Below are 25,964 nucleotides of genomic sequence, written 5' to 3' on the forward strand. Positions count from 1 at the left end.
CAGGACTGGAGTTACCCATGTGTCAGCCTGTGTCTTAGTCACACGTTATTGGTGCTGGTGGTTGTGCTCATCCCTGGGGGGCTCTTCATGTTCACCTACGAGTCCACACAGGTCAGAATCTGAATGCAGTTCAGATTCACGCTCTACGCAGATGCAACCCCTCTGACCCAGTAAATGCCATTCTCAACTTTCACCCATTAAAAGGACAGGATCAGACTGTGAGTGTATAGATGCTGCTGGGCAATAAAAATTGGAAGCTCTGATCTTGATCTCACCCAGTGATGGGCATTTTTGGAGGGAACTCACACAGCAGTGAGTTTTGCACTTAAGTAAGGGCTTGGTAGGTGAATCTAATAGGTGCGTCTGAATTTGGCTGAGAATGTAAAGAGCATTTTGTTTCCACTGGTTGCTGGCTTGTAAAAGCAAAGGGATGGAATACATCCAACTTGCAAAACTTGAATACAGTTACTGCTATCTGCAAATGTGTGCCCCTCCCCGCTCATGTGAGCTACACAGGCAAAAGAGAATGACACATGTGCTGTTTCCTTTTCCAGTTGTAAAGGGGTCAGGAGCCAGGAAAGGAGAGCCTGAACAAGAGCCGCATTTTCCTGGGCTCTTCCAGCTGTTCTGCTCAATCCCGCCGTCGGTTCTGAGCAGGGAAGGGAGGCTGTCAACACAAATAAGGCATTTTTCAAAGGCGTAAATTATGAGTTACCAAAACAATACGACATCTCAACCACGTGAGTACCCTTATCCCCCCTCCTTGCAGTAAGAGTGGGTTTACCAATCTGACGCTTAAGGAAAGGATTGTCAAATGTGTTTCATGTGAAAGGGAAAAAGAAAAAAAAAAAAAGAATGCCTGAGACTCATCCTGAAGGAGAAAAGTTGCGATGAAACTGTTTTCCTTTTTAATTCTTTGTGTGTGCGTGCATGCATGTGTGTGAAGAACTGAAACGGCTCTGCAGACTCCAGCTCCTGAATAGAACCAAGCAAATTCAGTAATGTTTCCGTCTAAACCCTGGTTTAAGAAAATGTAAATGTTTTTCCCTCCCTACCCCACCTCCAGGAATGAAAATTGAGCATTTCGAAAGCTTCCTGATGCTTTTCTAAGCTATTAATGGTGCTGCCCAACTTCTGCTTAGAGTCCCAGGCTGTCTGCGTGTAACATGAGACGCAAAGCCACAAACGGACTGTCTATATTTAAAATGTGTTTCTGCTCTGGAAATGTAGAAACGTGGGCTTAAGGACAAGCAAGTTCGCTTCTTAGCAAGGAAGGGTACAGGAGGGCAAGTTCTCTGCTGGCATAACTCCGCATATTTTAGTGAACTTGGAAAGAGAGTTTGGCCTGAACAGTCAAGTGAACACAGATGCTTAACGGCAGCATGCCTGCATTCCTTTTGGGTTAGCATAAAAAAAGAAAGCGGAAGAGAAGGGGATGGATTCTGGTCTGATAAACTGAGGAAAGTTTTCAGCGCTGAAACAGCAGGACACGAACCTCTCCTTCATGATTTTGGTATAATCTTTCCTGTTTTAATTCGAGGCAGTAATTTTGTAATATTTTTAATAAATAAACTGCCAATAGCAGAATTGTTTATCGTTCCATGGTATCAGTAATGAAGACAAAATGTACAGACAGGATTGCTGGGAGCTGCTGGAAATTCAGGCTGTGCTGTCAGAATATTTGGTCTGTATGGAGGCTAATGGCAGTGGTGCTTTCTAAGCTTTGAATGGGACAGGCTGATCCAGCAGAAACAGCACAGCAAGCAGTAGCTCTGGAATCCCAGGCAGCAATTTCTGTTTACCCTTTATTCCTTTCTGCAAGTTCCAACCAACTCTAAAGATTAGATGATAGGTTTATCTTATACATTATTCTATATTATTCAGCACTTTAGGAGATAATGACTTGTTTACTATTGTTTCTGTTACCGTTTGTTTTCTATTATAGACAGGAAAGAAACAGACAGGCTAATTCAAGATTCTGAAACTTTGAGTTTACAAAAGTTTGAATAAATGATTTCCATTGATGCTCTCAGTACATGTGCAGGAGGGTGGTAGTGACTCAGTGAGCTTCATTTTGCTCCTTGTGCAGTATCACCAAGGGCCCAGACCCAAATTTCCAACTCTAGTGACAGACTTGTCCAGCTGGCAAGCCAAGGACCAGTTCAAAACACCAAATAAGTGGTTTCCAATCCAGCTAGAATAAAAATTCAGCCTAAAAAAAACAAACAAACAAACAAAAAAACCTCTCTATTCTTTACTTGCCCTCGTAATTTCTCTTAGTGATTCAGACAGAATGTATCTTATTTCACTTTGTGTCCCTCTGATTATTGTTTTTGGTGTTTTGTTTTGTTTTGTTTATCTGTTTATTTTTTAATTACATGGATCAAATGACAAAGAAAGAATAAAATTAAAGAGAAATCTGTAACATACTCTGGTACAGTAAAACCAGGGCATTGTTTGTATAATGGTTGAAGTTTTGGGGGTCAGGTCTGGGGATGAAGGTCTTATTTGTTAGTAAAATTCCAGTATTTTTTGTAAGTTACAAGACATCAAAAGGCTGGTGTACTACCTGGAGCAGTACAGTATGGATGGCAGATGTTTACCAGAAAGGCAGAGTATTTGGGAAAATACATTTTCTTCAGAACTATAGTGAAAATCTTTGAAATGGGTGTGAAAATTATAAAGAATCACCCAAACCTTTGATTAGACTGAATGTATTAATTATTACTGACTATATTAATTATTCCTAGGTACCTGCAGATGAGACTGCAGAGCAGCTGCCTACTAATGTAAATTAAGCAGGGTTAAGTTACCTAATTGCTTGTGTTCTTTGCTTATCTCCTTGTGTTCACTTGCAGCTGATAAGGGATTTTTATTAATTCTATAAGTACAGTATGATCCTACCAATCCAAGTGGGAGCAGACTGCTGTTTCAGATTTAAACTGTTCACCTCTGCAAAGTCAGCAAATGTATTCTGCTTCTTGATGAGAGTGCCATACCTTATAATGTCAGGGAGCCATGCCTGGCTCCGATATCCCATCACTCTCAGTGTGGTCTCTGTATACTCAATGGAGAGTTGGGTGAGCCAGTTCAATCTGCTGATGTTAGGCAGTGTGTAAAATATTTACTCCATCATTCTTCTGTAATGGACATTTGCATGTGGCTAGAATCCAGGAATACCTAAGGAAAGAAGTCTGATAACAAAGCCAAAAATGGAGCTGGGACCTCAAATTCATTGGCTTGGATTCAATACAATATTGTGTTGTGAATGTATTTACATTTTCTTTCTTCTTTTTCATGTCATTATTGTTGTTATTTTTATTTAGACTAGCCTCACTAAAGTATATCACCATCTAGTGACATATTTGCTTCTTTCAAAACGTGCTGTAAAAAAGTAACTGCCTGACTTATTACAAAATTGGAAGAATTCCACAAGTTGGGCAATCTCTACTCTAACTGCAGCTTTTGCCTTCTTCCTGTTGGACTGCAGTGACTCAGTTCTGAGGCAGTGAGCAACGTGAGGTGAAGTATTCACATAAGCCAGCATCACTGAGTGGAAAGTGCAGTCTGGAGAGGCAGTGAGCTATACAAAGACATTGCTGGGGTTCAAAGGTGTCCATCCCCACAGAGAAGGTGATCAGAGAAGGCAAGACTGAATCTCAAGGGCTGTAAAGTGGTCCTTTGAATGTTCCTGGAGCAATACCGGTACTTTCACGCGTGGCATGTAGAAAGTTCAAATGGTCTTTTAGCCTTTTAATTACATTGTTCACTGCTTTAGAGGCAGATTTGATTTCATCAGCCTCAATCACTTGCCTGTGGCAGTAACTAACAAACAAAAAATAGGGGCTACTGATTACAAAAACACTGGTCTTCACTGGTCAATCTGTGAGTATTTATAAGTGAGGAAACCTGTAGATTATAATAACCTCCCATTTTTAGCACAGAAGGCTCAAAATGTGTTCCACAAAGCATTTATGTAAATTGAACGCCTCTGTCTGTATGTCTTCCACCTCTGTGCATACAAATTGGAAAATTTGGCTATATACTCCAGGGCTTCTCCTCAACATCTCAATGCCTGAGATGGGGATGTGAAAGTCTGCAAATTGGAAGGCTCAGAACACACCTGAAATTTCAGTAATTAACAGCAGAGGTGCTGGCGAATTGCTAAACTGGGTCAGAGGACAGATGTCCATTGAGATAGGAGCTTGCTTTTATAAAATATGGACTTAGCAATTCTGAGATCTGCTTCTCGCAAAACAAAAATTAAAAATGGAGAAATTTTCCAACCAACACTTTACACAATAGGTGTTAAAGATTCAGCTTTGGCTGTTTGTGTTTAAGCCTATTACTAACACAGAATTGTGCCGTGTCTGCATCTCATTGCTGATACTGCTGCACCTTTCTTTCGAGGCTCTCGTGGAACATACACTGTACCCATCACTGTTCAAATGACTGAGTCCAATCAGCAGAGCCTTTTGTAAAACAGGCTTTGGGGACTGCATTCTCTAATGAAAGTCTGTTTGTGTGTCTGCTCTGCAGAGTGCCTGTCTCTATTGTTGAGGAGGGATTAGTATTCCTATAGCATAGAGAAATTCAAGCCAACAGAGAGATCTGATTGTGCGAGGTGCTGTGCAGACACCCTTTCCCCAAAAAGCTGGTAGACTACATAGAGATTTTACAGGTAGTAGAAAAATGACTGCTTTCCGTGGCTAGTCTTGGGTATGGAAAGTCACTGAAAACAGGTAGGAGACAGAAAAAAGAACAGATTCCAACAGATCCAGTGAGCAACAGCTCTCTGCTTCCTACTCTACAATTCTGTAGTACATGGTTGGAAAAAAGATGCAGCTTAGAAGTCATTTAGCAATTGGCACAATTATTTTGTGGCAACCTTATCCATGGCAGTGGGGTTGGAACTGGATGATCTAAAAGGTCCCTTCCAACCTAAACTGTTTTAGGAATCTATAGTTCTACAAAATACAGTGCTTGCCAGAAGGGGGATGTTTGTTGTTTTGTTGTGATGGGTTTTTCAGTTTGATTTGTTTTGTGGGGGAGGAATTTGTTGTTGTTTTTTTTGTTTTGTTCGGTTTTTTTTTTTTGCTTCACATCTGAGTTGTAATAAGAAATGCATGAAAAATTGGGGTCAACACAATACTGCAGTGACAAAGGTACCTGAACACCATAGCTGAGCAGGTACTTGGGCAGCACACAGACCATGCTTTAAACTTATTTCTGAAAGACTTCAGTTCCTAGGTCAAATGAATTTGACAGTTACCCCAGTAATGAGTTCCTGAGAAATCCACCGGCTGCAAAGCATTCTATAAAACTGCTCTGTGAAAGAATAAGAGTGGCATTTGGATAAATCAGTCTGGGTTTGCCAGCAAGTTATGAGCACAAATAGAGAAAAGGACTGTTTTCTCTGCATAATTTATTTCTAACACGTAACTATATCAAGCAACAATCATGCAGCATGATAACAGGCATGTAGCTCATAATTTGTAGCTGAAATCAGATCCATGCTCCTCAATTTCTCCAAGGGTCAGCATGATCTAATTCACACCAGACTCTTCTCTCTCTAATGTTAGCAAAGAAGTCAAATGCACTGTCTTTGTTCTGCTGATCTCTCAGTGCAGATGTACCTTGCACGTATAGTTTCACCAATGAGACATCTGGCTAAGTGATTTCTCTCTTAATTAATCTTCTCATCTGCAAAGAAGACTGCTTTTTCATATCTGCTTCTCTTCTGACATATGTTTCACTGCAGGATTCTTCCTGATGAAGCAGAAAACTTTACTGAAAATCTCAATGGGTTAAACTTGTTCTGCTGTATTTGTTCTTATGCACCTTCCCTTTCCTTCTCTTTTTCCATCCTTGAAAAAAATTCAGTTATTTCATGAGGGTCTACCTCTTTCTTCTTCAGATAAGCCCTGAAATGGAGTTAAGCTTTTTATCAGTAAGTTGCAGGGGGGCTTTTGAACACACCCTGTGACAGCTTCATGTTATCGAGTGATAAATTCCTATTTTCCTGGGGACTGCATGTTTAAAATATCTACTTTGAGGAGGCAGTCCACATGTGTAAAAAGCTTATAGCTCAGCATAATCAAACATCAAGCCTTTATGTATGTGCAGGTGTTTAGACTTGGAAAGACACACTGTTTCAGCAACAGCAAATCTGCAAAGTGGATCTGAATTCTTTTTATACACATATATATCATACACACAGTGTATGCATATATGAAGTTTACATCTGTGTGCAGACTTAGACTTACTTATGTACAGACACCCCTCTCCAGTATTTATGCACTTTTTCGCTAACCAGACTTACGGGTATGGAGAGGTTTATTTCCCTGACTGCATCTCCATTCACAGACCAACACCCACAAGCTTATCTTTTCCTTTTTATATGAAAGACACCTCCAAAAGCAGCAGAAAAATGACCAGATTTTTGAAGGCTTGGCAGAGGCATAAACTCAACAATGAGGAAGAAAGCAAGAAAGAGGTTTAGGCTATATATAAAAAGTTGGAAAATATTTTTTAAAATCCTTTTTCTATGATACAGTAAAGCATCAGTGAAGCAGCCTTATTCAAACTCTCTCTTGTAAACACCAGATTCAGCTCTCTTTCTGCTGACTATTTATACAGCCTGTCAGCTCACAAAGGTGTTGACACGGAATCACTCCATATTTTGAATTTAGGCATCACAGCATTTGCTTGGACACTTGCAAGACTCATGTCTCCATAAGCAAAAATCTAGAGGAAATCAATTAAATTGTATTCTGTATTTCTGTGTCTACCTCAAAATATTATGGGACAAATGAATTTATACCAGAACAGATATCACAAATTTTGTTTCAGATTGACTTCATCCTCTGTGTAGTAAATATTTATTCTCTCTATAAAACAACAACTAAAAAAACCTTGTTTTCTTTGAAAAAACATCTGTTAACCTGAAAACAAGGTGCTTCTCACCTCTTAATTGGATATTTCAATCACTTAATAAAGGATGAAAAAAACAGGTGCTGATGGCCAGCTTTAATTAAACCAGATAATTGATAGGTTAAGCAAATAATTCAGAAATCACTTAACCCCAGTTATTAAAGAGCTTCGTGTATGAAAAGCAAGAAAAGAGAGAAAAGTATTTCTAGTGGATTTAGGAGAACTAGTGTGAAAATGTCATCCTTGAATTCAGAATATTTGGGCAACTTTTCAAAAATTCTCAATTAACTTCAAAATTATACTATTTTTATTTTTCATTTCTATATTCTGAGATCTATGTGGATATATTGCTGAATTCAATTTTGAAGGTTTACTTAATGCATATTAGAGCTAGAAATTTACCAGTTTATTACAAAATCACATTTTCAGTTGAGACTATTATTTCCTGAAACTTTAAAGAAGTCCTTATATAAACAGAATTTGTAATCTAGCAGAGATGTCCTTCTAACTATACGACAGTTCATTCCAGTGTCATGAGCACAGTCCTTCTGATGAACAGTACAGGGAGCAGAAAATTAAGATTCTTAGTGCATCTTTATGCAAGGATGCTCACAGAGAGTGGACTAGTCTCTGCTTGTTATCTTTCTCTCACAGCTGCCCTCTCAGGTTGTCTAGTTCAGATATCCTCTTCCACTCCTACCCCTTCTTCCCCACCTTCATGCTGGTCCCTTTCTCAGCCTACAGGTAAGGGCTCATATCTCAGCAAAGGAGAGACAGTTCAGTTACTAAACATAATTTCCTTGCTTCTTTCAAGGATGTTCCACAGTCCCAGCAGTGGGAAGGAAGAAAGCACAGGCAAGGAAGACATAAATCTTCCTTTGTTAGGCAATGGGCTGAGGCAGTGTTTCCTTTGGGAGTTGTCCCCTCTTCCACCACCATCCTTTTCTCCATCGGTTTCTCTTTGCTCTCCCATCTCCACAACTTGCTATGAAAGAATATCTCCCAGCCTCCAGATCTTTCCTGTCATAGGAATTTTCATTTAGAACCTGGGACTTGTTTTTTACATCCTGGATCCCACGATTGGAAGAGTTTATTATTGTCTGTCTCCCTTCAATGTCCATAATAACATCAGCAGACTTCAATTCTGGGAGTCTCTGTTCCACAAAGATCCAGTTTTCCCTCACTGAACACAGTGGGATTTATTTCTATTTTAAGCAAGGCTGTACTATCAGTAACTAATAGCAATTAAGCCCTTGGTGGAAACAGGGGGATGTGCACAGGATTAGTCTGCAGAAAAACCTGCATAAAGCATTGAGCAGAGCAGACCAGGAAACAAAACTGCCATTCAGTGCCATGATTCTGTTCCTGCTTTCTCTTTGCTTTACAAAAAGAGGAGCTCACAGTTTTCTTGTTCTTTTTCAAAATCTTTTCAAAAGTTTCAATTTTTTTTTTTTTTTAAATGAAGGATGCTTTGCATTCTTGGCCATGTTTCCTGTCATTCATACCACTCCTGCAGTAGTCATGGAGAAGAGTGGAGTGAATATCTTCTACTAACATCAGCATGCCAACACCAGCAAGTCCAGATAGAACAGTACAAAGACAGGGAGAAAAAGGATGAGTAAGTTGCTCTTTTGCAGGTTTTGATCTCCTAACGGAAAGGGACCAACTGTTGATTGCCTTTGATGTTTTTCCCATTCCCAGTGAGAGGTGACTTCTCCTCCATGGCTAGAACTCAAGCAGTGGTTATCTTTAGGGCTATAGATTACTTCTTAAACCAACCCAATTCCAAATGGCAGTCATGCATGGTGGCTTCATGTGGTGAAATGGGAGCTTGCAAAGCCCTCAGAAAGTAGCCAGCTTGCTCATAGCCTGACATAGCCAAATCTTTCCTCTATTTCCAGCTCTCTAGTTGATGTCTCCTTCCTAATCATATTAATAGCAGCTCTTACCATCTTTTCCCTCACATCTTTCCCATTCTTTCTTGATAAAATACATCATTTTTTATTTTGCTTTGTTTAGCCTGTAAATAATAATTCATCTCTTATTCTATCTACTTTGTAAACAAAAATCACCAAAGAATTGCTTGCCGTGTCAGTGCCCTCAACAAGGGGAGCTGAACACATCCATCTTCCATGGGAAGATGGGATTAATCTTCATGGATGGGTCTTCCCTCATTATGTTGCTCATTCTGGACAGAGATGGAGGCCTCCTGAAACACGAAGATAAAATGCAAAAGAAAAAACAACCTTAGAAATCACATCAACTAGTGAAGCATATCAAGTTGGAAGGACTTTAGGGTTTTCTCCTTGAAAATAATTTGCCCCTAAATATATTCATTTCTATTCTATGAGATAGTCTCTAGACAGTGGAGACCAAACCAAACTGGAAATCCTGCAGAGTTCTTAAGTGCATTACAGGTAGCATGTTTCAAAGCCTTCTGCCTGAACATTTAAGCACCATAGAAGAAGAGAAGTAGCAGGTGGTAATATATGTAAACATGACTGCTCTAATCTTTATACTTTCCAACTTGTCAAAGCTAACTTTCCAGCACAATATATGACAAAGTGCAAAAATAAGGGATGCTGTATGCACATGCATACACACATGGGAGAGCATAAAATCCAGGGTCACCAGCCAGCTCTAGATTTTCTTTCAGACACATTTCTGATCTTGTAAATCATTCACAGAAATAAGGACATGGATTTATGAGACTTATGCAGAACCTGGCAAATCTGTTCTTGGAGGGAGAACTGCTTCTGAGGCTGGTGTAATTCTCTGCAGCCTTACTTTTTGGCAAGTAAGTTTCACCCAGGTAAAAGATACAAAATTAGCGACATAGTTTAGTAGGCAATATTGGTGGGTAGGTGGACAATAGGACTAGATGATCTTAGAGGCCTTTTCCAACCTTAATGATTCTGTGATCATACAAAAATGCCATCCATTACAGCTAGTGAACATGCTTCAAATGCAGTTTCATCTACTATCATTACAAATTTCAGTGAAGGCAAAATGATTTATCAGTGGTAAGTCAGAGTTCCTGTGGGAAGCAGAAGTGTAGGCATGTAGTAGTGGGGAGCAAATAAAAATAGACAGATTCTGTATGATCCCACCAAAGAATATTTCCTGTTGATCTAAGTTCTTTGCACATAAAGAAAAGATGTATATGGCTCCTAAGTTCATTCTTCCTCTAGGACCTTTTTTACCAAAGAGGAGTAAACCAACACTCCCACTTTTGGCAGGTAGGAACGCAACCAGGCAGATAAATGCTTTTGCATTTTTCTGAACTTTGCTTTTGCTCCTTAGTAAAAGATTTCCCCTTCTGGAAGCCATTAAAATTCGTGAATCTCAGACAAAGACTTTTCTTCCTCCTCCCACATTCTGTGCAAGATGCTTAATGTCTGCATCCTGGGGACATAACCGTGAACTGGAAGCAGAGCATGAGCCAAGCCCTTCTCTTGCATTACTGCTGCTCTTTGCCTTCACTTGGGATGAATGAATCCTTTCATCTCATCTGCATTTGACTTGTGTCAGAAGGTTCATGGAGCAACAGTGGGGTGACAGAGATGGTGAAACAGTTTTAAAAGTATCATTTCCTAATAAGTCAGGCTTTAAGCGCTGACGGAGAAAGCAGGAGCAGGCACAGGTGCAACAGTTTGACACAATTTTAAGATGAAATGCAGCATAAAACAGTGGACTTTACCCCCTTCACGGCTTGCACTTCCTTTAAGGAAAAGGTCATGTCTCTGCTCCCAGCTGTTCCGAGCCCTCCCCAGGCAGGAAGAATATCCTGTGTCCTGTGTTCTCCAGGGGCCAGCAGTAGAGCAGAGGGAGGAGCATGGCTTCCACTTTCCTGCTCCCACTGTTCTGTTCTTAAGTGATGTGATCCTGAAGCACTGGGAAGACCTCCCTCCCTTCCAAACATGATGCAGCTCACATAGGACCCCAGCAGCTGGTGAAAGTGGCCAGAGGGGGAAATACAAGCTATTCCCTTTGGAGGCCTCAGTGCCTATTTTTGTCAGGTATGAAATTGCAGTCACTGGGGGAGGGGAAGTAAATGTCCTGTGATTAAAGATTGCGTCTATCATTTCTTCCCGAGAGAGGGGTGTATTTTCCTCACTGGATGAGAAATTGGAAAATCGAATAAGTGTTGTTTTCTACCTAAATGATTTCCTTCAAGATAACAACTGGAAGAAGCTCTCAGACCCTAAGGGATGTAACCTCCTGTTCGTGCACACAGCAAGGTTCAGGGCTTGTGAGTGAGTGGCTGAAGGAAGTCTGCCATGGAGATACGGATACATGCTGATACACGGTCCAGCTTAATAAACAATTGTGCTTGCTACTGTGTGGCATATTGAGGTAGCAGCTTGTTATCTGTGGGTAAAAGCATCTCTTACCCCTAAAAGGATATGTACATCTTCTCCCTCACACTGGACGTAACTCTGGATAGAGGGAAGATGTAGAAAGAAATGCAAAATCAGTGCAAAGATATGGCACCACTACTGTGGGTGAGGGTCATATAATCTCTTCAGACTCCCAGGCACACTCCTCTGTCTTTCCTGTTCCCCATCCTTGTTGGGATATTTCTTATCTACCTTCTAGCTAATAGGACTTGGTAACAATTTTTCACTGACATTGCACGATGAAGCCACATTGTGGTCTTACATCACAATGTTTCCCATGGCTCTCTCCATCTGTCTATCTTAAACACCAGCATTAAGAAAAGGAGAACTTCTTTCCCAAGGACACCATCACCTCTGTTAAAGTATCCAGGAAAAGCGATTGCCAAGATCAGTTTGATCCTGATGGCACTGAGGTTTCTCACCTAATCAGACTTCAAATGCTTTTACAGCTCTGCCCATGAACGTAAGAAGCACAGAGCTGATGGGCCATCTTCCCTGTTAGTCATCTGATGGAAAGTAAAAGCACAGGACAGCCATCTAGGGGGTCTGAAACACAGGAAATTCTTGAATCTGAATTAGTATTTCAGTGTTTATAGAGGTGTCCTGGGTTACAAAAGCCTTTGCACTTACCAGAGTTTTTGGTATGAAATACTTTAACCTCCTGCTCAACGCTTGGCAGAATTGAGCCTCACCTCCCCCTCTTCCCTCTCCTTGAATGCGCTCTTTTACCTTGTAATTGAAGGAATTAAATCCCGGGAGACCAGCGCTGCTGAAGGCACGGCTTGTATCAGGGAAAGAGGTATCACCCCACCTTACCCAAATACCAACGACCAGGAGGGTAATTTGGTGGATGCAGAAACAGTCATTCAGGTCTGAGGATCAAAAGGAGAGGAGAGAATCAAAATTGAAAGGCATTGTAAACCTGGGACTGTTTTATTTACCTCTTTAAGAATTCTGTTCCATCTATACAGAGGAAAGAAAAAAAACACAAAAGGGATGTGGGCTCTTCTCTTTGATTTGTAACGGATACACACTTCTGACTGAGCCTTGCTCTGAAGTACAGCATAGCTCCCCCCAAACATAAACTGCAGCTAACACATATATCTCAGGGTGGAACTTGGCTCTTAAACAGAGTTTAATGGGAGTCTGTTCTGGCTGAACTCTACTGATGACTTCATATTTTCCAGGGCTGCGCTGGTGCTGTTGGCTCATTCTTTTTTTTGTTGTTGTTGTTTTCTCTCTCTTTATGATAATAGGTGTTTCAGTGGAATAAATTGACCTTCTGATATTATTCCAAAGAACACTTCTTTGGAGATGATGAAAAGTAGTTTGGGGATGTTATAAAAGGACATTGATAAATTTTCAAGCACTTTCATTGTTGCTGAGAAGGCAAAGATTTTCAGCATATAGCAGCATCAACTGGTGAATAAATCTGGGAACTGGAAAAACAGAGAGGATGAGCAGATGCTGTATCTGGTGATCTTAATGCTGGAACACCAGTTCTATTGTGTTTCTAATATTCATAACATGGATTTATTTAAAAGATTTCACCAGTGGCCCAATTTTGCAGTTGAAATTTGTGGGAGATCTGCCACTAACTTCAAAGGAACCAAAAGCAGCATCACAGAGCATGCTTTTACAAATCATACCTTGCATGTGTGCAGCTCAGTATTTCTCTTTGTGTATTGGAATGATGCCCTGCTTTGCTACAAATGTAAATGGGACAGGAAGGATTGCTGCTCGTGTTAGCTGCTGATTCAGCTATGGCAGAGCAACATCCCTCCAGGCAGGCAGGCAGGAGCAGAGCCACAGAGTCCTTATTTATACAGTATACAGAGGGCCCTTACTTCTATATGTTCTTACACAGAAAATACCATGCCCTCAACATTTGCCAAGCCACTGTATTTCAAAGGAGTCACTTGTCTGCAAAAAACTGGAGTTTTCTGTTAAGAGCAATCTAATGAAGAATTACCCAGCTTTATCCAGCTCTTTTTCCCCTTGTGCTTCTCTCTTAGGGGAACCTGTTCATTTTGAGTACAGATTAATAATGTACTTCACTTGCTTGAAAGCGCATTCCTGCCTTCCTCTCTGTCTACACAAAACCCCTTCTTTACAGAATAACTGACAGTCAGACCACACACTGACTTTGAATCAGTTTGCCAATAAGTAAATACCCCCTGCCTCTTTCTTTTTGGTGGGCCAGTTTTCTGCTGAATCAGCTTGAATGGAAAAGAGTTAGCAGCAAGAATGCACTTTTCAGCTGCAATATAGCAACCATCTCAAATCATAGCAATTCACCCTCAGCTTTCCTACATGTACATTCCATATATTTAGGAAAGGATCAGTCCAAGGGCTTTGCAGTAAGCCAAAAATAAGGTGATTAGAGAAGTGCCTTTGCAAGCATTTGTTGCTATTGAAAAGTACTAGACCATATTTCTTTGCTTAATGACAGACATTAATCCTCCATTGAAATTGCCCGGGCTGTCCAAGTTGAATTTGGCTTTAAAGATTTAAAATATAGTCCAAACTATAAAAATGTAATATTCTGACCAAACAAGGAGCTGAAAAAAAATCTCAGCACTGTCCCTTTGGCTTTTCCTTTGTTATTTAAACCACTAGAGACATTGCCTATAATCTTTGAATCTGCTGCAAAAAAATGGCAATTTTAATTGATGACCATTATATGAACATCATCCAAGTACTTCCACCCACTGCCACTTCTGTTTTCAGTCCAGTTTCCTAATGAAATGAGCCTTATGAGTTCCTGCTGTCTATCTGTCTGCTTAATCATCTGTTCACCCATCTGTCACTTTTCATCAGGAACTTTTGTATCCACTAACCAGTTTCAACCAGATTCGAAAGAAAAGCAGAAACCTCAGAGATCATTATGGCCTCCAAGTTGTATGAAAGTCAACATTTGTCTACAGAGAGTCAATCAGGGATAAGTAACACAACAATGACTCCTTACTAGAAGATGAACATAAATAGGATTATTTTCTATTTAGGAGTGTACTAATATCCAATTTAAGCAAGACAAGTTTGCTTCAGAAAATAGGTATGCAAGATAGTAGGCCTAATGCAGAAACATATATAATGCAGAGACATATATCAAGAGTTGATTGGAGAGAGATCTAGCACTGATGACCAGCACATGTCAAAAGCTTTATGAAAAACCTCTGATTACCTTTAAGAAAGGCTAAGCCGTTGGTGCAAGTTTTGGAAAGGAATGGCTGAACAATGCTAAAAGTAATTAGCTGGGATTTATTTTCCCTAATTATAGACTCCAGAAACCTAGGCCTCTTATTTAAGCTAGTCTTCTATGTTAGCTTCCTAGTTGATGGGAAGAGAAATTCCCATTCCTCCCCCCAGGGTTTATCACACCTCTGCAAGAGCTGAATTGATTTTCCTGCAAGAAGGGATGTCCTCTGTGCAGCATCTGTGAAGACAGCACAGATCACATAGACTCCCTTCCAGGGATCAAACATCTCACCAAGCCAGTTATTATCTTTCCACCTACATGCTACTGACTGTTCACTGTTCATTAAGAGAGAGGAACATTATTAATGAATTTCTAATGAATCTCACAACAGTGTAAGTTCTTCAATGAAAAATATTCTGTATATGGCTCCAGTTCAGGCTTTTTATGCTCAGCTGTTAAAGTCTTCAATATGCTGTTTGTCAAATAATGCTAGATAACTGTCCAAAAACAATAGACAAGCAAGAATATTTTTTCTATCTTTTTTTTTTTTCAACAATTATTGCACAATCTGTCCAGAATTGCTCAAATGACTGATAGATACTAAAGATGTTTTACTAAAATTGCTCAACTCAATTCAGACAGCTTGGATTGATATATATAAATGCTTTTCAGATAATGAAACAGGCCTTTTCTTTTTAAATGCAGCGGATATGCAAAAGAAATCTGCATATTCATTGCAGAATCCTTGGAAAATGGAAGTGTTTTTGCCGTGAGCTATTATTTGCCTTGCAAGTTTCTTAGGTGTTTCAATATGTCTTATTTTCTTTGTTTAATATGCTCAATATTTAAAGCATTTGAAAACTTGTTTCCACTGCAGATATCTCCATTAATAATACTAACCTCATCAGTGTTCCATGAAAGATCTGTGTCCCTAAAGAGCATATGCTAAACATCCTGACATTTCTACTTGCAGTGCTTTGTAAACAGTGCCTTAGGCTAGCACTGGTGTAGGAATTGGATGTAGCTGAATACAATTCATACCAAATAAGCAAGGGGATGCAGTACAGACTGCTCTTGTTTCCAAGAATTATCATCTGTAGAACCACTTTACAACAAACTATTGGTGGTGAGAATGAGACAAAATGGAAGAAACCTGCCCATGTTGGAAAAATTACTGTACTTTTCTAAGGAAGGTAGCTAGGCTCTAGATTCTTCAAATTGTCAGGATAATATCTTTGTACATAACTGCAGGCTTTCACCAGGTTCCAGATGATTTCTAGGTTGTATGACCTGTAATTTAAGCACAAGGTCAAGCCTTTTCATCTCAAAACTAGAAATAGACACTTAGCATCCTTAATAAAGTAATGGCCACATTTCTTTCCTTTCATGTCTGTGTTTCTTAGAACAAGCTTTCTGCTAGCAGCAGAACCAGGGAAACACTCTTACTTTTGGATTTATGTCCCTGTCCCCAGATCCCACCACTGCATACAGTGGCTCACTTCCACAGCATCTCAGACTGGGAATGGAAAGTACATTGCTGCAGCTCCTGTTTACCTACATGCATGACCATTGGAAGGCATGCAGAGACTGCTCAACCAGTTGCTGCTAAACAGAGCTTAGAATTGCTGAGTCCTCACTGTCTTCCTTTCACTGCTGATCTAACCTGATCTTCTTTTTCTCTCCAGCTTACAGTTTTCACAGAAATTGAGGTAAAGTGTTTGTCTTTGCCCGCCCTTCCTTCTAAAGCTGAATAATGGAACCAAGATTACCAAAGGTTGTAAGGACAGATATACAAGCACAAAGGAGGAACAGCTATATCCCTAGAGAAAGGCAGGGCAAAACGATGCCAAATGTATTTGAAGGAAATATTTTTAAAAACAGTTCTGCTTGTCTTAGTTGAGGGGACTAATTTTGGCTAATGTTTGTCTTCAATCACACCACACCCAGAAAAAGTGTGTGTTTCAGATGTAATTTAAATCTTAAGTAGTTGTTAAGGTTATAAAATCAAGCTCAGCAATGTGAAGAAATACAGAAATTACCTTACACTCTCTGCCGACACCATCAAATGTCCTGAGAATCAAGACAGAGGCTGGTAGACCTGTTAGGTACACATTAAAAAACATCCTGGTAAATAATTACACATAATTTAGCAGTCGAACTCTCTTAATACATCATGTAACCATCTACACAAATGAAGAAACTATAAATTCATCTTCTCCTAAAAGACCTCTTAGCCTCTGACTTTCCACTGAAAGGTTCAAATTTTTGTGCTTACCGTTCTAACATGCAAAGTTTAGGTCTGCAATGTGCTTTTCATGGACTGTTTCTCAGCTGTTACAAGCAAAGTATCTGTTACAGGTTGTCAGACAGATTTTCATATATCCATCCTCAGCTACTTTGATTACCTGTGATCATTTGCAATGGTTAATCGATTCCTAGAGATTTCTTTCCATTCAGTGCGTTATTTTGATCTCAGTGAATGAGCAAATGGCTGTTCTGTTTCCATTTTGATTCAGCAAAAATGACTAGAGCTTGAAGTTGTTGACTTTGAAGGAAAGTCAGTCATAAATTATTAGGCAAATTCTCTGGCTATTTAGTGTTTATTTCAAAAGTTTCCTCAAAAACAAATGCTCTGTTCTAATGAGGAATGGGGAGATTGAAGGACACATACTGGAAGACTGTCTGATCATGGACCATAGCTTCTGGATTGATTTTTACCCCATTTGTCACTCCTTCTTTAATGAAGCAATAGCAGATCAATTTATCTTCCCAAGCAAGATGAGCATTTCGAGTGTGAGCCAACTTTCTTGTGGAGGAAAAATCTGCCCCTTCTACAGGGGAAAAAGCCATTTAAATGCTCATACTGGATGTACTGTGTTTAATTGACATTAGAATACGTAGCTGATATTCAGCCACTTTAAGTGAAGGAACTAAATTACTTCTATGTCAGTCTCTAATAAGTGCAAGCAAAACTATGTTTATGTACACATATATGTGGCTCAAACTTAAAGGAGTTTTATCATCTCTTTCTGGAGATGAACAGATATGTTTGACTTGGTTTAAAAAAATCTGTGCTTTGTTTAGACTATGCAGCCCGTTAAGCAAATTTCTTAATTTTCAGCCAAAATTTTTATTTCAAAATGTAGACTATCTGTTCAGTGTTAGGAAAATCCTTACCTTTTGCAAATAAAATAATTTCCCATATTTTATGACCACTTTCACCTTTCTCATTCTTATCATTAAGGATAAGGATCATAACAATACTTTTTTGACAAAATCTCCATCTCTGATTTTCCCCAAATGCCAAGTGAAACTCAGTTTAACAAAAGAAGAAGAAACTATGTCGATGATGCCATTGCCAAAATCAAATGTGAACTGCTGAAATTATGTGGCAATACTAATCTAATTAAACTAATTTAATAATGCCCTTTATTCCTCACTGAATTACACAGTTTGGAAACTTTTGAACAAGCCTTGATTTTAATTGAATAAGACTGGACTTTTCCTTCTCAGAATTAATGACAAAGTACTTAGTTAGCTAGGATAGCAAAGGGATTAGGCATAGTGCATTTTTATATTGTAGATATTTCTATCTGCATTATTTAACTCAAACGTGGCACACAGGCCATTTACTACCCAAAAGATCATGCGGCTGTTGTATCTCACCATTATTATCATTATAATAATTTAGAATATAAATGGCAGCCAAATTATTCTGTCTCTTGTCCAGATTGACAGATGAGAATCTGTTCCTTAATTCTGAAAGAACAGCCTTGATGTGTTTCATTATCTAATGGGAGATGGTGATGGCCTTTTCAGCAGAATGCGTTAAATTGATGGGTTCAGACTGATGACCCTTTGGGATAAGAGATGCCAGCCCTGGCTGGGCACTACACACTTAGTGCAAATATTAAAATAGGTAATTACTTTTTTTTTTTTTTACTCTATGAAAAACTCAATGTGATGCATCTGATATCGTAACACAGGCTAGGGAGCAACTTAAGCAATTAAGTTTTCAGAAGTTTGTTCTCATTTTACACATGCAGCCATAGAGAACTAGTTCTAACTACAGTTTGTAAATTAAATCAATATGCTAAGGTTAATAGATTAATGATTTTCTCAAGAATGCAATGTGTTGGCAAAGCACAAATGGCACAAATGTAAGCCAAAGGGCAAGGCAGACATACAACGCTTTCATAAACAAGGGGAGACATTAAGACTTCATTAGATTTTCAGTACTAAACGTGTGGTAAGTAAAATCTTGCATCAGTAATGGCAATAGACATACTAAGAACTGCCTTTATAGTCAAAAGGAGTGGTCACTGCAGAAGAGCACACAAAGAACAAAAAGAGTCCTCGAGGGAATAAAAGTTAAAATATTTTTTAACATATGTAATATTAAAAGAGAAAAAAAAATGGAAAAATGATTAAGGATTGAACAGTTGCATTAGCTTCCTAGTGGTCTATAGATTCAGAAGCTTAAAATATGTCACTGAATCCAATCAAGCAGTGTACTATCATCTTCAGCAGAAGCAGTGATGAATGGTTTGAATCCCCACTCAAATTCCTTAGATAAAAATGCGGTTTTTAAAAAAAGCCCTTTAAAATTAAGACTTTTTTAAATAACGCAAGATTTGTATGATATATTATGTCAATTGACACAAACAAAAAAAAACCCACAACAGTATAGTAGACTCTTTGTAGCTATCGCTGAGTAAAGTGTGTTTTATTAGTCTCAAGTTACAGTTAAAATTCTTTCAAATCAAATCTATAACATGTGAAAGATCAATCAATAAAGAAGTAAAATCTTTCTCTCAACTCCATTTATATGTGGGCTGAATCATGAACTGGATCTTATTCACTTTGAACATATCTCCTGTTTATTGAAAGTCCACAGGTAGCTTGTATGAATATTTAAGACAAAACCATCAAACATTAAGTAGCTGAATTCCCAAGGTACATTTCAGCCTACAGACTGCTTACTCATTGCTTGCTCTGTAGTCAGTATCTGGGGTGGCTTTGCAAAGAATATGGACACCAAACTCAAGCAGGGTTATTCCTCACCTGTAAGGTGAGCAGCAGTGTGGGCAGAGGTAACGTGAACCTATTGAAGAGGAAGAGTGTGTTTCCTAGTTTGCATGCCTAATAAAGCCCTAAGAAGAGAAGGGCTGCACTAACAAGCTCAGCTCATCATTCCACTGGATTAAATGACTTTCAAGTGTTTCTAATGCAACAAACATGCACATCAAGAGAGAAAGTGGGTTGCTCAAGGAAGCACTTAGAGACCAACTTAAGCATGACTTAGCAGCCAAGACTTCTGAGATTGTAACCATAAGCAGGCAGCAACAGAGCATCATGTTAAGGGTTGGCTTAGGTTTCTATGAATCAGAAGCATAAGCTTATGGGCAGGAAAATCCTGAAAGGCAGGAGCAGCAGCAGTGCTGCTTCAATAGTTTCAAGTGGCTTTGTAAATTATATTGCAAAAGCAGCTTATCACACATAGATATCTGTATACTTATTCAGCTTGACTCATCCACTCCAAAACAGCAGTGTAACTGAACCACAGCTGTAAGGATTCATGTAAGTTGTAAGGCTGTAAGCTCAGGCTTTTCTTTATATATTTGATACTGCAGAGCAGTAAACACTCATCCTACTTTGAAGCTTTATCATAGGAAATAATAGACACTGAGAAGTTTGAGTTAAGGTATATGTTACCCCATCAGGTTGTCCCTCGGATTACACAGTAGAATCAGAATCACAGAATATCCTGAGTTGGAAGGGGCCCACAAGGATCATCAAGTCCAACTGATGTAAAGAAACTGTCACAGCTGCCAGGAGCAGCATATAACAAAATAAGAAGAGTGCTGAACTTCAAACTTCTTCACGGCTGGACTTGCCTTCTTCAAACAAGTGCTCCTCAGCAAAAATCAAATGAGAGCAGTTTGAAATAAAAGAAAAATCAAAATTAAAGTCAAATTTTATTTCAAAATCATGCCTAGAGTAGAAGGTTTACCAAATTTACTGGAATTCACTGGAAAAAACCATCACTGGTTACATTAACATGAAAGCTAGTTGTATTGGGTTTTCACTTTTGAGGGCTTAAGCCAGAGATCTACTTGCAGTATTTTAGACTCAGAAAATTTCCTGGGGCTTTCAGAGGCTGCTGCCTTCTCGGCATGATTTGATTGATGAGAATGAGGCAGGTAGCAATTGTTGTTCTACTGCAAAATCTTATCTGTAAGCTTAGGGACAGAACTGGAATTTGATGAATTTCAGGTCATGGCACAAAAGCATTTTTCCCCTTCATTCTGGCTTTTAGAAACTTGCTTTTCCAACAACAGGCAATTTGATTTCTATGTTCCTTGATTTAGGCAACCCATTCTGATGGCCAGGGTTTTTATGAAAAACAAGTTTTCTCTTGCTCGTTTGATTTTTGCGTGTCATGGTAACCAATGGCACTAAATAACAACACTGTCTAAACACATTTGAGACCAGATTGTAGCTATGGACAAGGGCCAGTATAACAGTGAGAGGAAGTTTTGCAAGGACAGTTTAGCAGTAGATAACAAAATATGTCCTTGAAACAAAGGAAAATAACCAAAACAGGTGCAAAAGCACTTACTGAAACACAGACTTTTGAGTGCTCTGTGTGCTAACAGCAGAATAAAGAAGGAATAAGGTGATCTGGATGGTTTCACCTCTACTCTGGGAAAATGACCTTATTTTCTTTAGTCATTTTTTGTAAAAGGTGATACCGTTAGAATCTTGAATGACACTGATATCTTCCCCCTACCTGGAAATATTATATTGCCATAGAATCACTTAAGACCTTCAAGATCATCAAGTCCAACCTCAACTTAACCGTACTACCCTAATAACCCACCGCTAAATCACGTTTGCTATGTATCACATTCCTATTTCTCATAGAATCAGTAAGGTTGGAAATACCAATAATATCATGTCACCCAGTGCAACATCTACTCTTTTCCTGAACACTTCCAGGGATGGTGACTCCACCACCTCCTTGGGCAGCCTGATCCTGTTTTTCGACAAAGCGAAATCTTAAGGGCTGTGAAACAGGTACTAAGGATAACTGTCTCCCCTTTCTCATCCTTGCTTCATAACTGATTTAGGGAGCAGACCTTGGAAAATTCTGATCACTGATGGCTGCAGCATCCTGGCACTCCAGAAGTTGCAGCAAAACCCAGTCAAGGACAGCTGAGAGGACAGCAAACCCATCCTGTGGTAAAAAGTGAATGCACCAAAGGAAAGTAGGACTCTCACACATACTTGCAGTAAAATGAGAGCTATGCTGAATGAAGCTTTATCAAACTGCTAGTGATTTGCTGAATGGCAGAACATTGTCTGATAAACTGCTAACTACACAATAGTTCAAGATGGGATCAACATTCTTCTGAAAACTTAGTACAGTATTGAAATGAAAACTTTTCTGCAAAGTGATGATACTGTAATCCATTATCAAAAAGTACTTCTGTGCAAAGTACCAGAGATAAGACATCTGCTTGTTATCTGGGCCTGAGAGACACATGTGAGCAACAGAGAAGAGCTGACAGTTACTCACTTAGCTTTTTATAATTAAAGGGATAATGATTTGATCCAGAATTAATGTTTGGCAGCAAGCCGTGTAGCTAGGAAAGTACTTCAGAATTCATACCTTTAAGAATTTTATTGTTGTAGAGGAGCTTGCTTCTTTGGCATGCAGTATATATTTATTGTATTAAGAACTACTCCACAGTTTGACCTTGAAGTAAATAATCCCTTCTGAGGCACGTGGGTTTTCAATGGACATAGAGTTTTTTAATTACACAAGGCATGTCCAGTCCTTCCATCAGCATACAGCCAGAAGAAAATGTGGGAAGAACTTATGTGGGACAGAAAAGGTCGTCTCCTTTCCAGAAAAAGCACTTCACATGATGTGATGGATTTATTGAATCTCATCAATTTGACATGAAACTGGGCATGAGTAAGAAGAAAGCTCCTGAGAAATTTTTCCTTGCAAGTCTGTCACAGATCTAGCAAAAGAGCCAGAGTCAGCCACAGTGCCACCATTGAATTTATGAGAGGATTTGGTATTAGAATTTTTGTTTTCAAGAGAACTTTTCTATCTGTTGTATATACTAATAAGGAAAAATTTAAAAAAACAAACAAACAAACAAAAAAAAAACTGACCTAAATATACTTGCCTTGTTAGGAAACCAATGGCACTTAGAAACACAAAAACAATACAATGATACACAAAGAGTGTCCTGTCATAAAACTAGCATAGACAAACACCAAGAGTTTATCACCTTCCCAGACACACACATAATTCAGGAGTAAATGGGCTGATACCAGTGATGGGAGATAAGGATCTGAAAACAAGGTTGTATGTTGATCAGCTACAGAGATGCTGGTTAGGAAATGCTTATCTATGTGAATTTACATTCACTGAAGGTTTGTATCAGATAAAGAGAGAGAAATTCTCACTGCTTTTTAGAATTTACTTTTCCACTACCCTTTAAAACACTTTGCCTATTCATTAGCTGTTTTGATTGTTTCTAATAAGCGTTATAGTTCAGATTAGAATCTTTCAGCACCTTACAGCTTCTCCATTCAATCTCCTACCCCTTAAAACGATGTGGTCAAATACTTCTCTCTAGGTTTCAATTTGCAAAAATATATTTGTTTGTTTTTCTTTTTTTAAGAATTTATAATCCAGTAAAGGAAGTAATTTGATTTATCAGAACCAAACTCAGACTTACTCCAAATGAGGACTGTGTTTAAAGCCATACATATAACATAAGATTAAAAGTAAATGCTAAAATTAAAAGCAGAATATTGGAGGCAAATAAGTAGTAATTAAAATCAAGAGATCTAATTTGATTTACAAGATCCAGACCACGGACTGAAGAGCCATAAAGACTAAAGTAAATAGGTGCTAACATTTTTTCTTCCCCAAAAAACCTGCCTTTCTGAGACTAATCACAGTACCTGAATGCCCTTAATTTAATCATTCACTGGAGGATGTTACAGGTAAGTGCTCATAATACACAGTAGGTGTTTCCCTGAGGACCACAATAGTTTGCATAATGTGCTAGTTATTTCTTATCCAATGTTATGGTGACAGAAAACAGACAATTCTAATGAGATGTTTTATAAATGTATTTTGCTAACAAGGGATCTTATTTAAGTTCTGAGCTTCAGAGGTTAAAATAATACAGCACTGCTAGAACAGTCACTGATGCTACGTGTGATCCAAGTCCTTTTTCTTTAATTAACTTTCGTATCTTCTCATCTATTTATAGATGGGGACGTTGAGAATTCCTCAGCTGGAGCAGATGTGGCTGTTATTGGAGGTAGGAAGCAGGCTGTACTTAGCAGAACCATTAGAATTAAAACAGCAGGTTGGTTGCTTTCCTGCATTTTGCAAAACTCCTACTTTGCTGACAAGACAACAGGAGCAGCACAATTAGAGTTAATTAGGCCAGTGGGAAATCTACTCCCAGAGGGGCTATTGGCAAAGATAATGAGATAAGATAATGAGCACAAACCATTGAGCTGTACCACCTCCATCTATTCCTCCTTTTAGGACAAAATATCCAAGCACCCAGTAGCAAAGTCAACCTCTGATATTTCTCATCATTCCATGGTCCAAGACTTTCACGCCATACAAAACTGGATTGCTGTCTTTGATTTGAGCAGGCTAACTCATGCCAGCTGACCTTTTATTCTTACAGAACATGCCACAGAGCCCATCCTGGTGTTCCATTAAAAAACCCTCATGCGTTTAAACTAAATACAGTTGTCAGAAGAAACGAGCAAAGCTATGTTCACAGAGCGAACCCTGTCTTTTTACTTTTATTGTGTTTGTTCATTTCATGCTAATGCGCTAATTTAAGTTATTCGCAAGGGGGTATACCAATCATTAGTGCAAATTGGTGAGGCTCTGCTATATTTCCCTCAGGTCCCATCTCACGTACCTTTAATTTCAGCTTTCTATGAACAAGTAGCAGGTAAATTGATTTGTACCTAGTCCCTCAGGCTTATTAATATTGTGCTATATCTAAAGCCTATTAAAACCTCTTGTGTCAAGGGATACCAGCCCGAAAAACTGATGAAATCCCCACCACAACTGAGATATCACTGTAAACCTAAAGTTCCCAGTATGAGCAATTTAATTTCTGCCAGCAATAACTTTGCTTTCCAGAATCAAGCACCATAAAACCTGTGGGATAATGTTGCAGACATGTTTTTTAGGATAGAGTTATTATTTCTATTCACCTTGCTAATGTTCTGTCCAGACCCCCATCTTCATTTCAGTACAGTATCTGAACTTAGTTTATGGATGCTCCTAAATGTAGAGCTTTGGAGACAATCTCTTGACTCATATATTGAATACAGGGAACAAAAGAGAGATACTCTCTACACAGCTGTCATTGCCACTGCGGAATTGTTCTTATTTCCACAGAATGATTCATTTGATCAAACACAGACTTCTATTTCTAGAAGAACAGGAATCATCCCCTCCATATCACTGACTGCAGAAGCAGCCGAATGGGACTAACTCAAATGGAGCCTTCTGTACCATAGATACTTACAATTAGTCAGATGAGTTCCTACCCACTGCATCCTCACAGCAGCTTCACAATCCACATATGGGATTTTCCTAGGAATACCCTATTCTGGTGCTTTTCATTTTCTTTAAATGCTTGGTTTACTCCTTTAATCCCCTTGGTCCTAGAGTCATATGAATATAGAATCAGCTCAGTATCATGCACTTGTACAGAATAGCAGCTATAGAGCTTAGAAGAACATCCAAGTTATATACAAGTGCAAAAAGAAAAAGAAAGAAAGAAAGAAAAAATCAAAATTGAATAAATCAGCTTCATACTATCTTATTTATCTTCAAGATTCCTAAAGGACTGATTTGATCTGAGAGGAGGGTATACAACTTGTAATTTTTTAGCTATGAACTTGTCAGTGGTGCCTTTTTTGTTCTGGACTTCCACCTTTCACTGTAGAAAAGGGAAAAAAGGAAAAGACTCTGCAAAGTAAGGACACAAAGCAAAGCCAGGACATAGGGTGTTCACTGCACAGCCATTCCTGGAGCCTGGAATTACTTTCCTTACCTAGGAATGCTTTCATTCACAGTTCAGTCCCATGTGAGTTTGGGTTACCTGTGGAAATTTTTGCACAGGGATAATAATTAGTCCTAGTCTAGAAGATGTAGAAGTTCTACCCATAATCCCTCCTAGGTGTCACTTTATGTTTATTGCAATAAGATTTTCCTAATTAGAGCACAACATGATGTGACAACTCCCAAACAAAAAGCAGTACTGCAAGCACATTGCTCCTGCTACTTGTTGAATATCTCCAAAGAAATGTTCAGAGCCCTTTACTCCTCCTGTAATTGAGTACACCCAGTGGGGCAG

General features: G+C 38.9%; 1 protein-coding gene and 1 long non-coding RNA gene across 3 annotated transcripts in view; one reads left to right on the forward strand and one right to left on the reverse strand.

Annotated features, from left to right (window-relative positions):
• Nucleotides 1-532: 532 nt before the first annotated feature.
• Nucleotides 533-25,964, forward strand: part of GYPC (glycophorin C (Gerbich blood group)) — a 30,999-nt gene continuing 5,567 nt past the window's right edge. The window contains exons 1-2 of the mRNA XM_031590592.2: nt 533-740; nt 23,838-23,888. Coding sequence (XP_031446452.1) covers nt 707-740; nt 23,838-23,888 — 85 coding nt within the window. The 5' untranslated portion in view covers nt 533-706. The remainder of the gene's footprint in view (nt 741-23,837; nt 23,889-25,964) is intronic.
• LOC149917225 (uncharacterized) overlaps nt 7,276-25,964 on the reverse strand; it is a 52,955-nt gene continuing 34,266 nt past the window's right edge. Inside the window, exons 1-3 of one of the 2 annotated variants that reach the window (XR_016468186.1) lie at nt 16,572-19,156; nt 11,328-12,205; nt 7,276-9,142 (exon numbers count right to left, since the gene is read on the reverse strand). This is a non-coding gene — a long non-coding RNA (uncharacterized LOC149917225). Of the gene's footprint in view, nt 9,143-10,865; nt 12,206-16,571; nt 19,157-25,964 lie in introns of those variants that run through there. The other variant, XR_016468185.1, reaches the window with a different exon arrangement.

Source organism: Phasianus colchicus, chromosome 7 (genome assembly GCF_987193195.1).
Source record: "Phasianus colchicus chromosome 7, bPhaCol1.hap1.1, whole genome shotgun sequence".
Taxonomy (NCBI): domain Eukaryota; kingdom Metazoa; phylum Chordata; class Aves; order Galliformes; family Phasianidae; genus Phasianus; species Phasianus colchicus.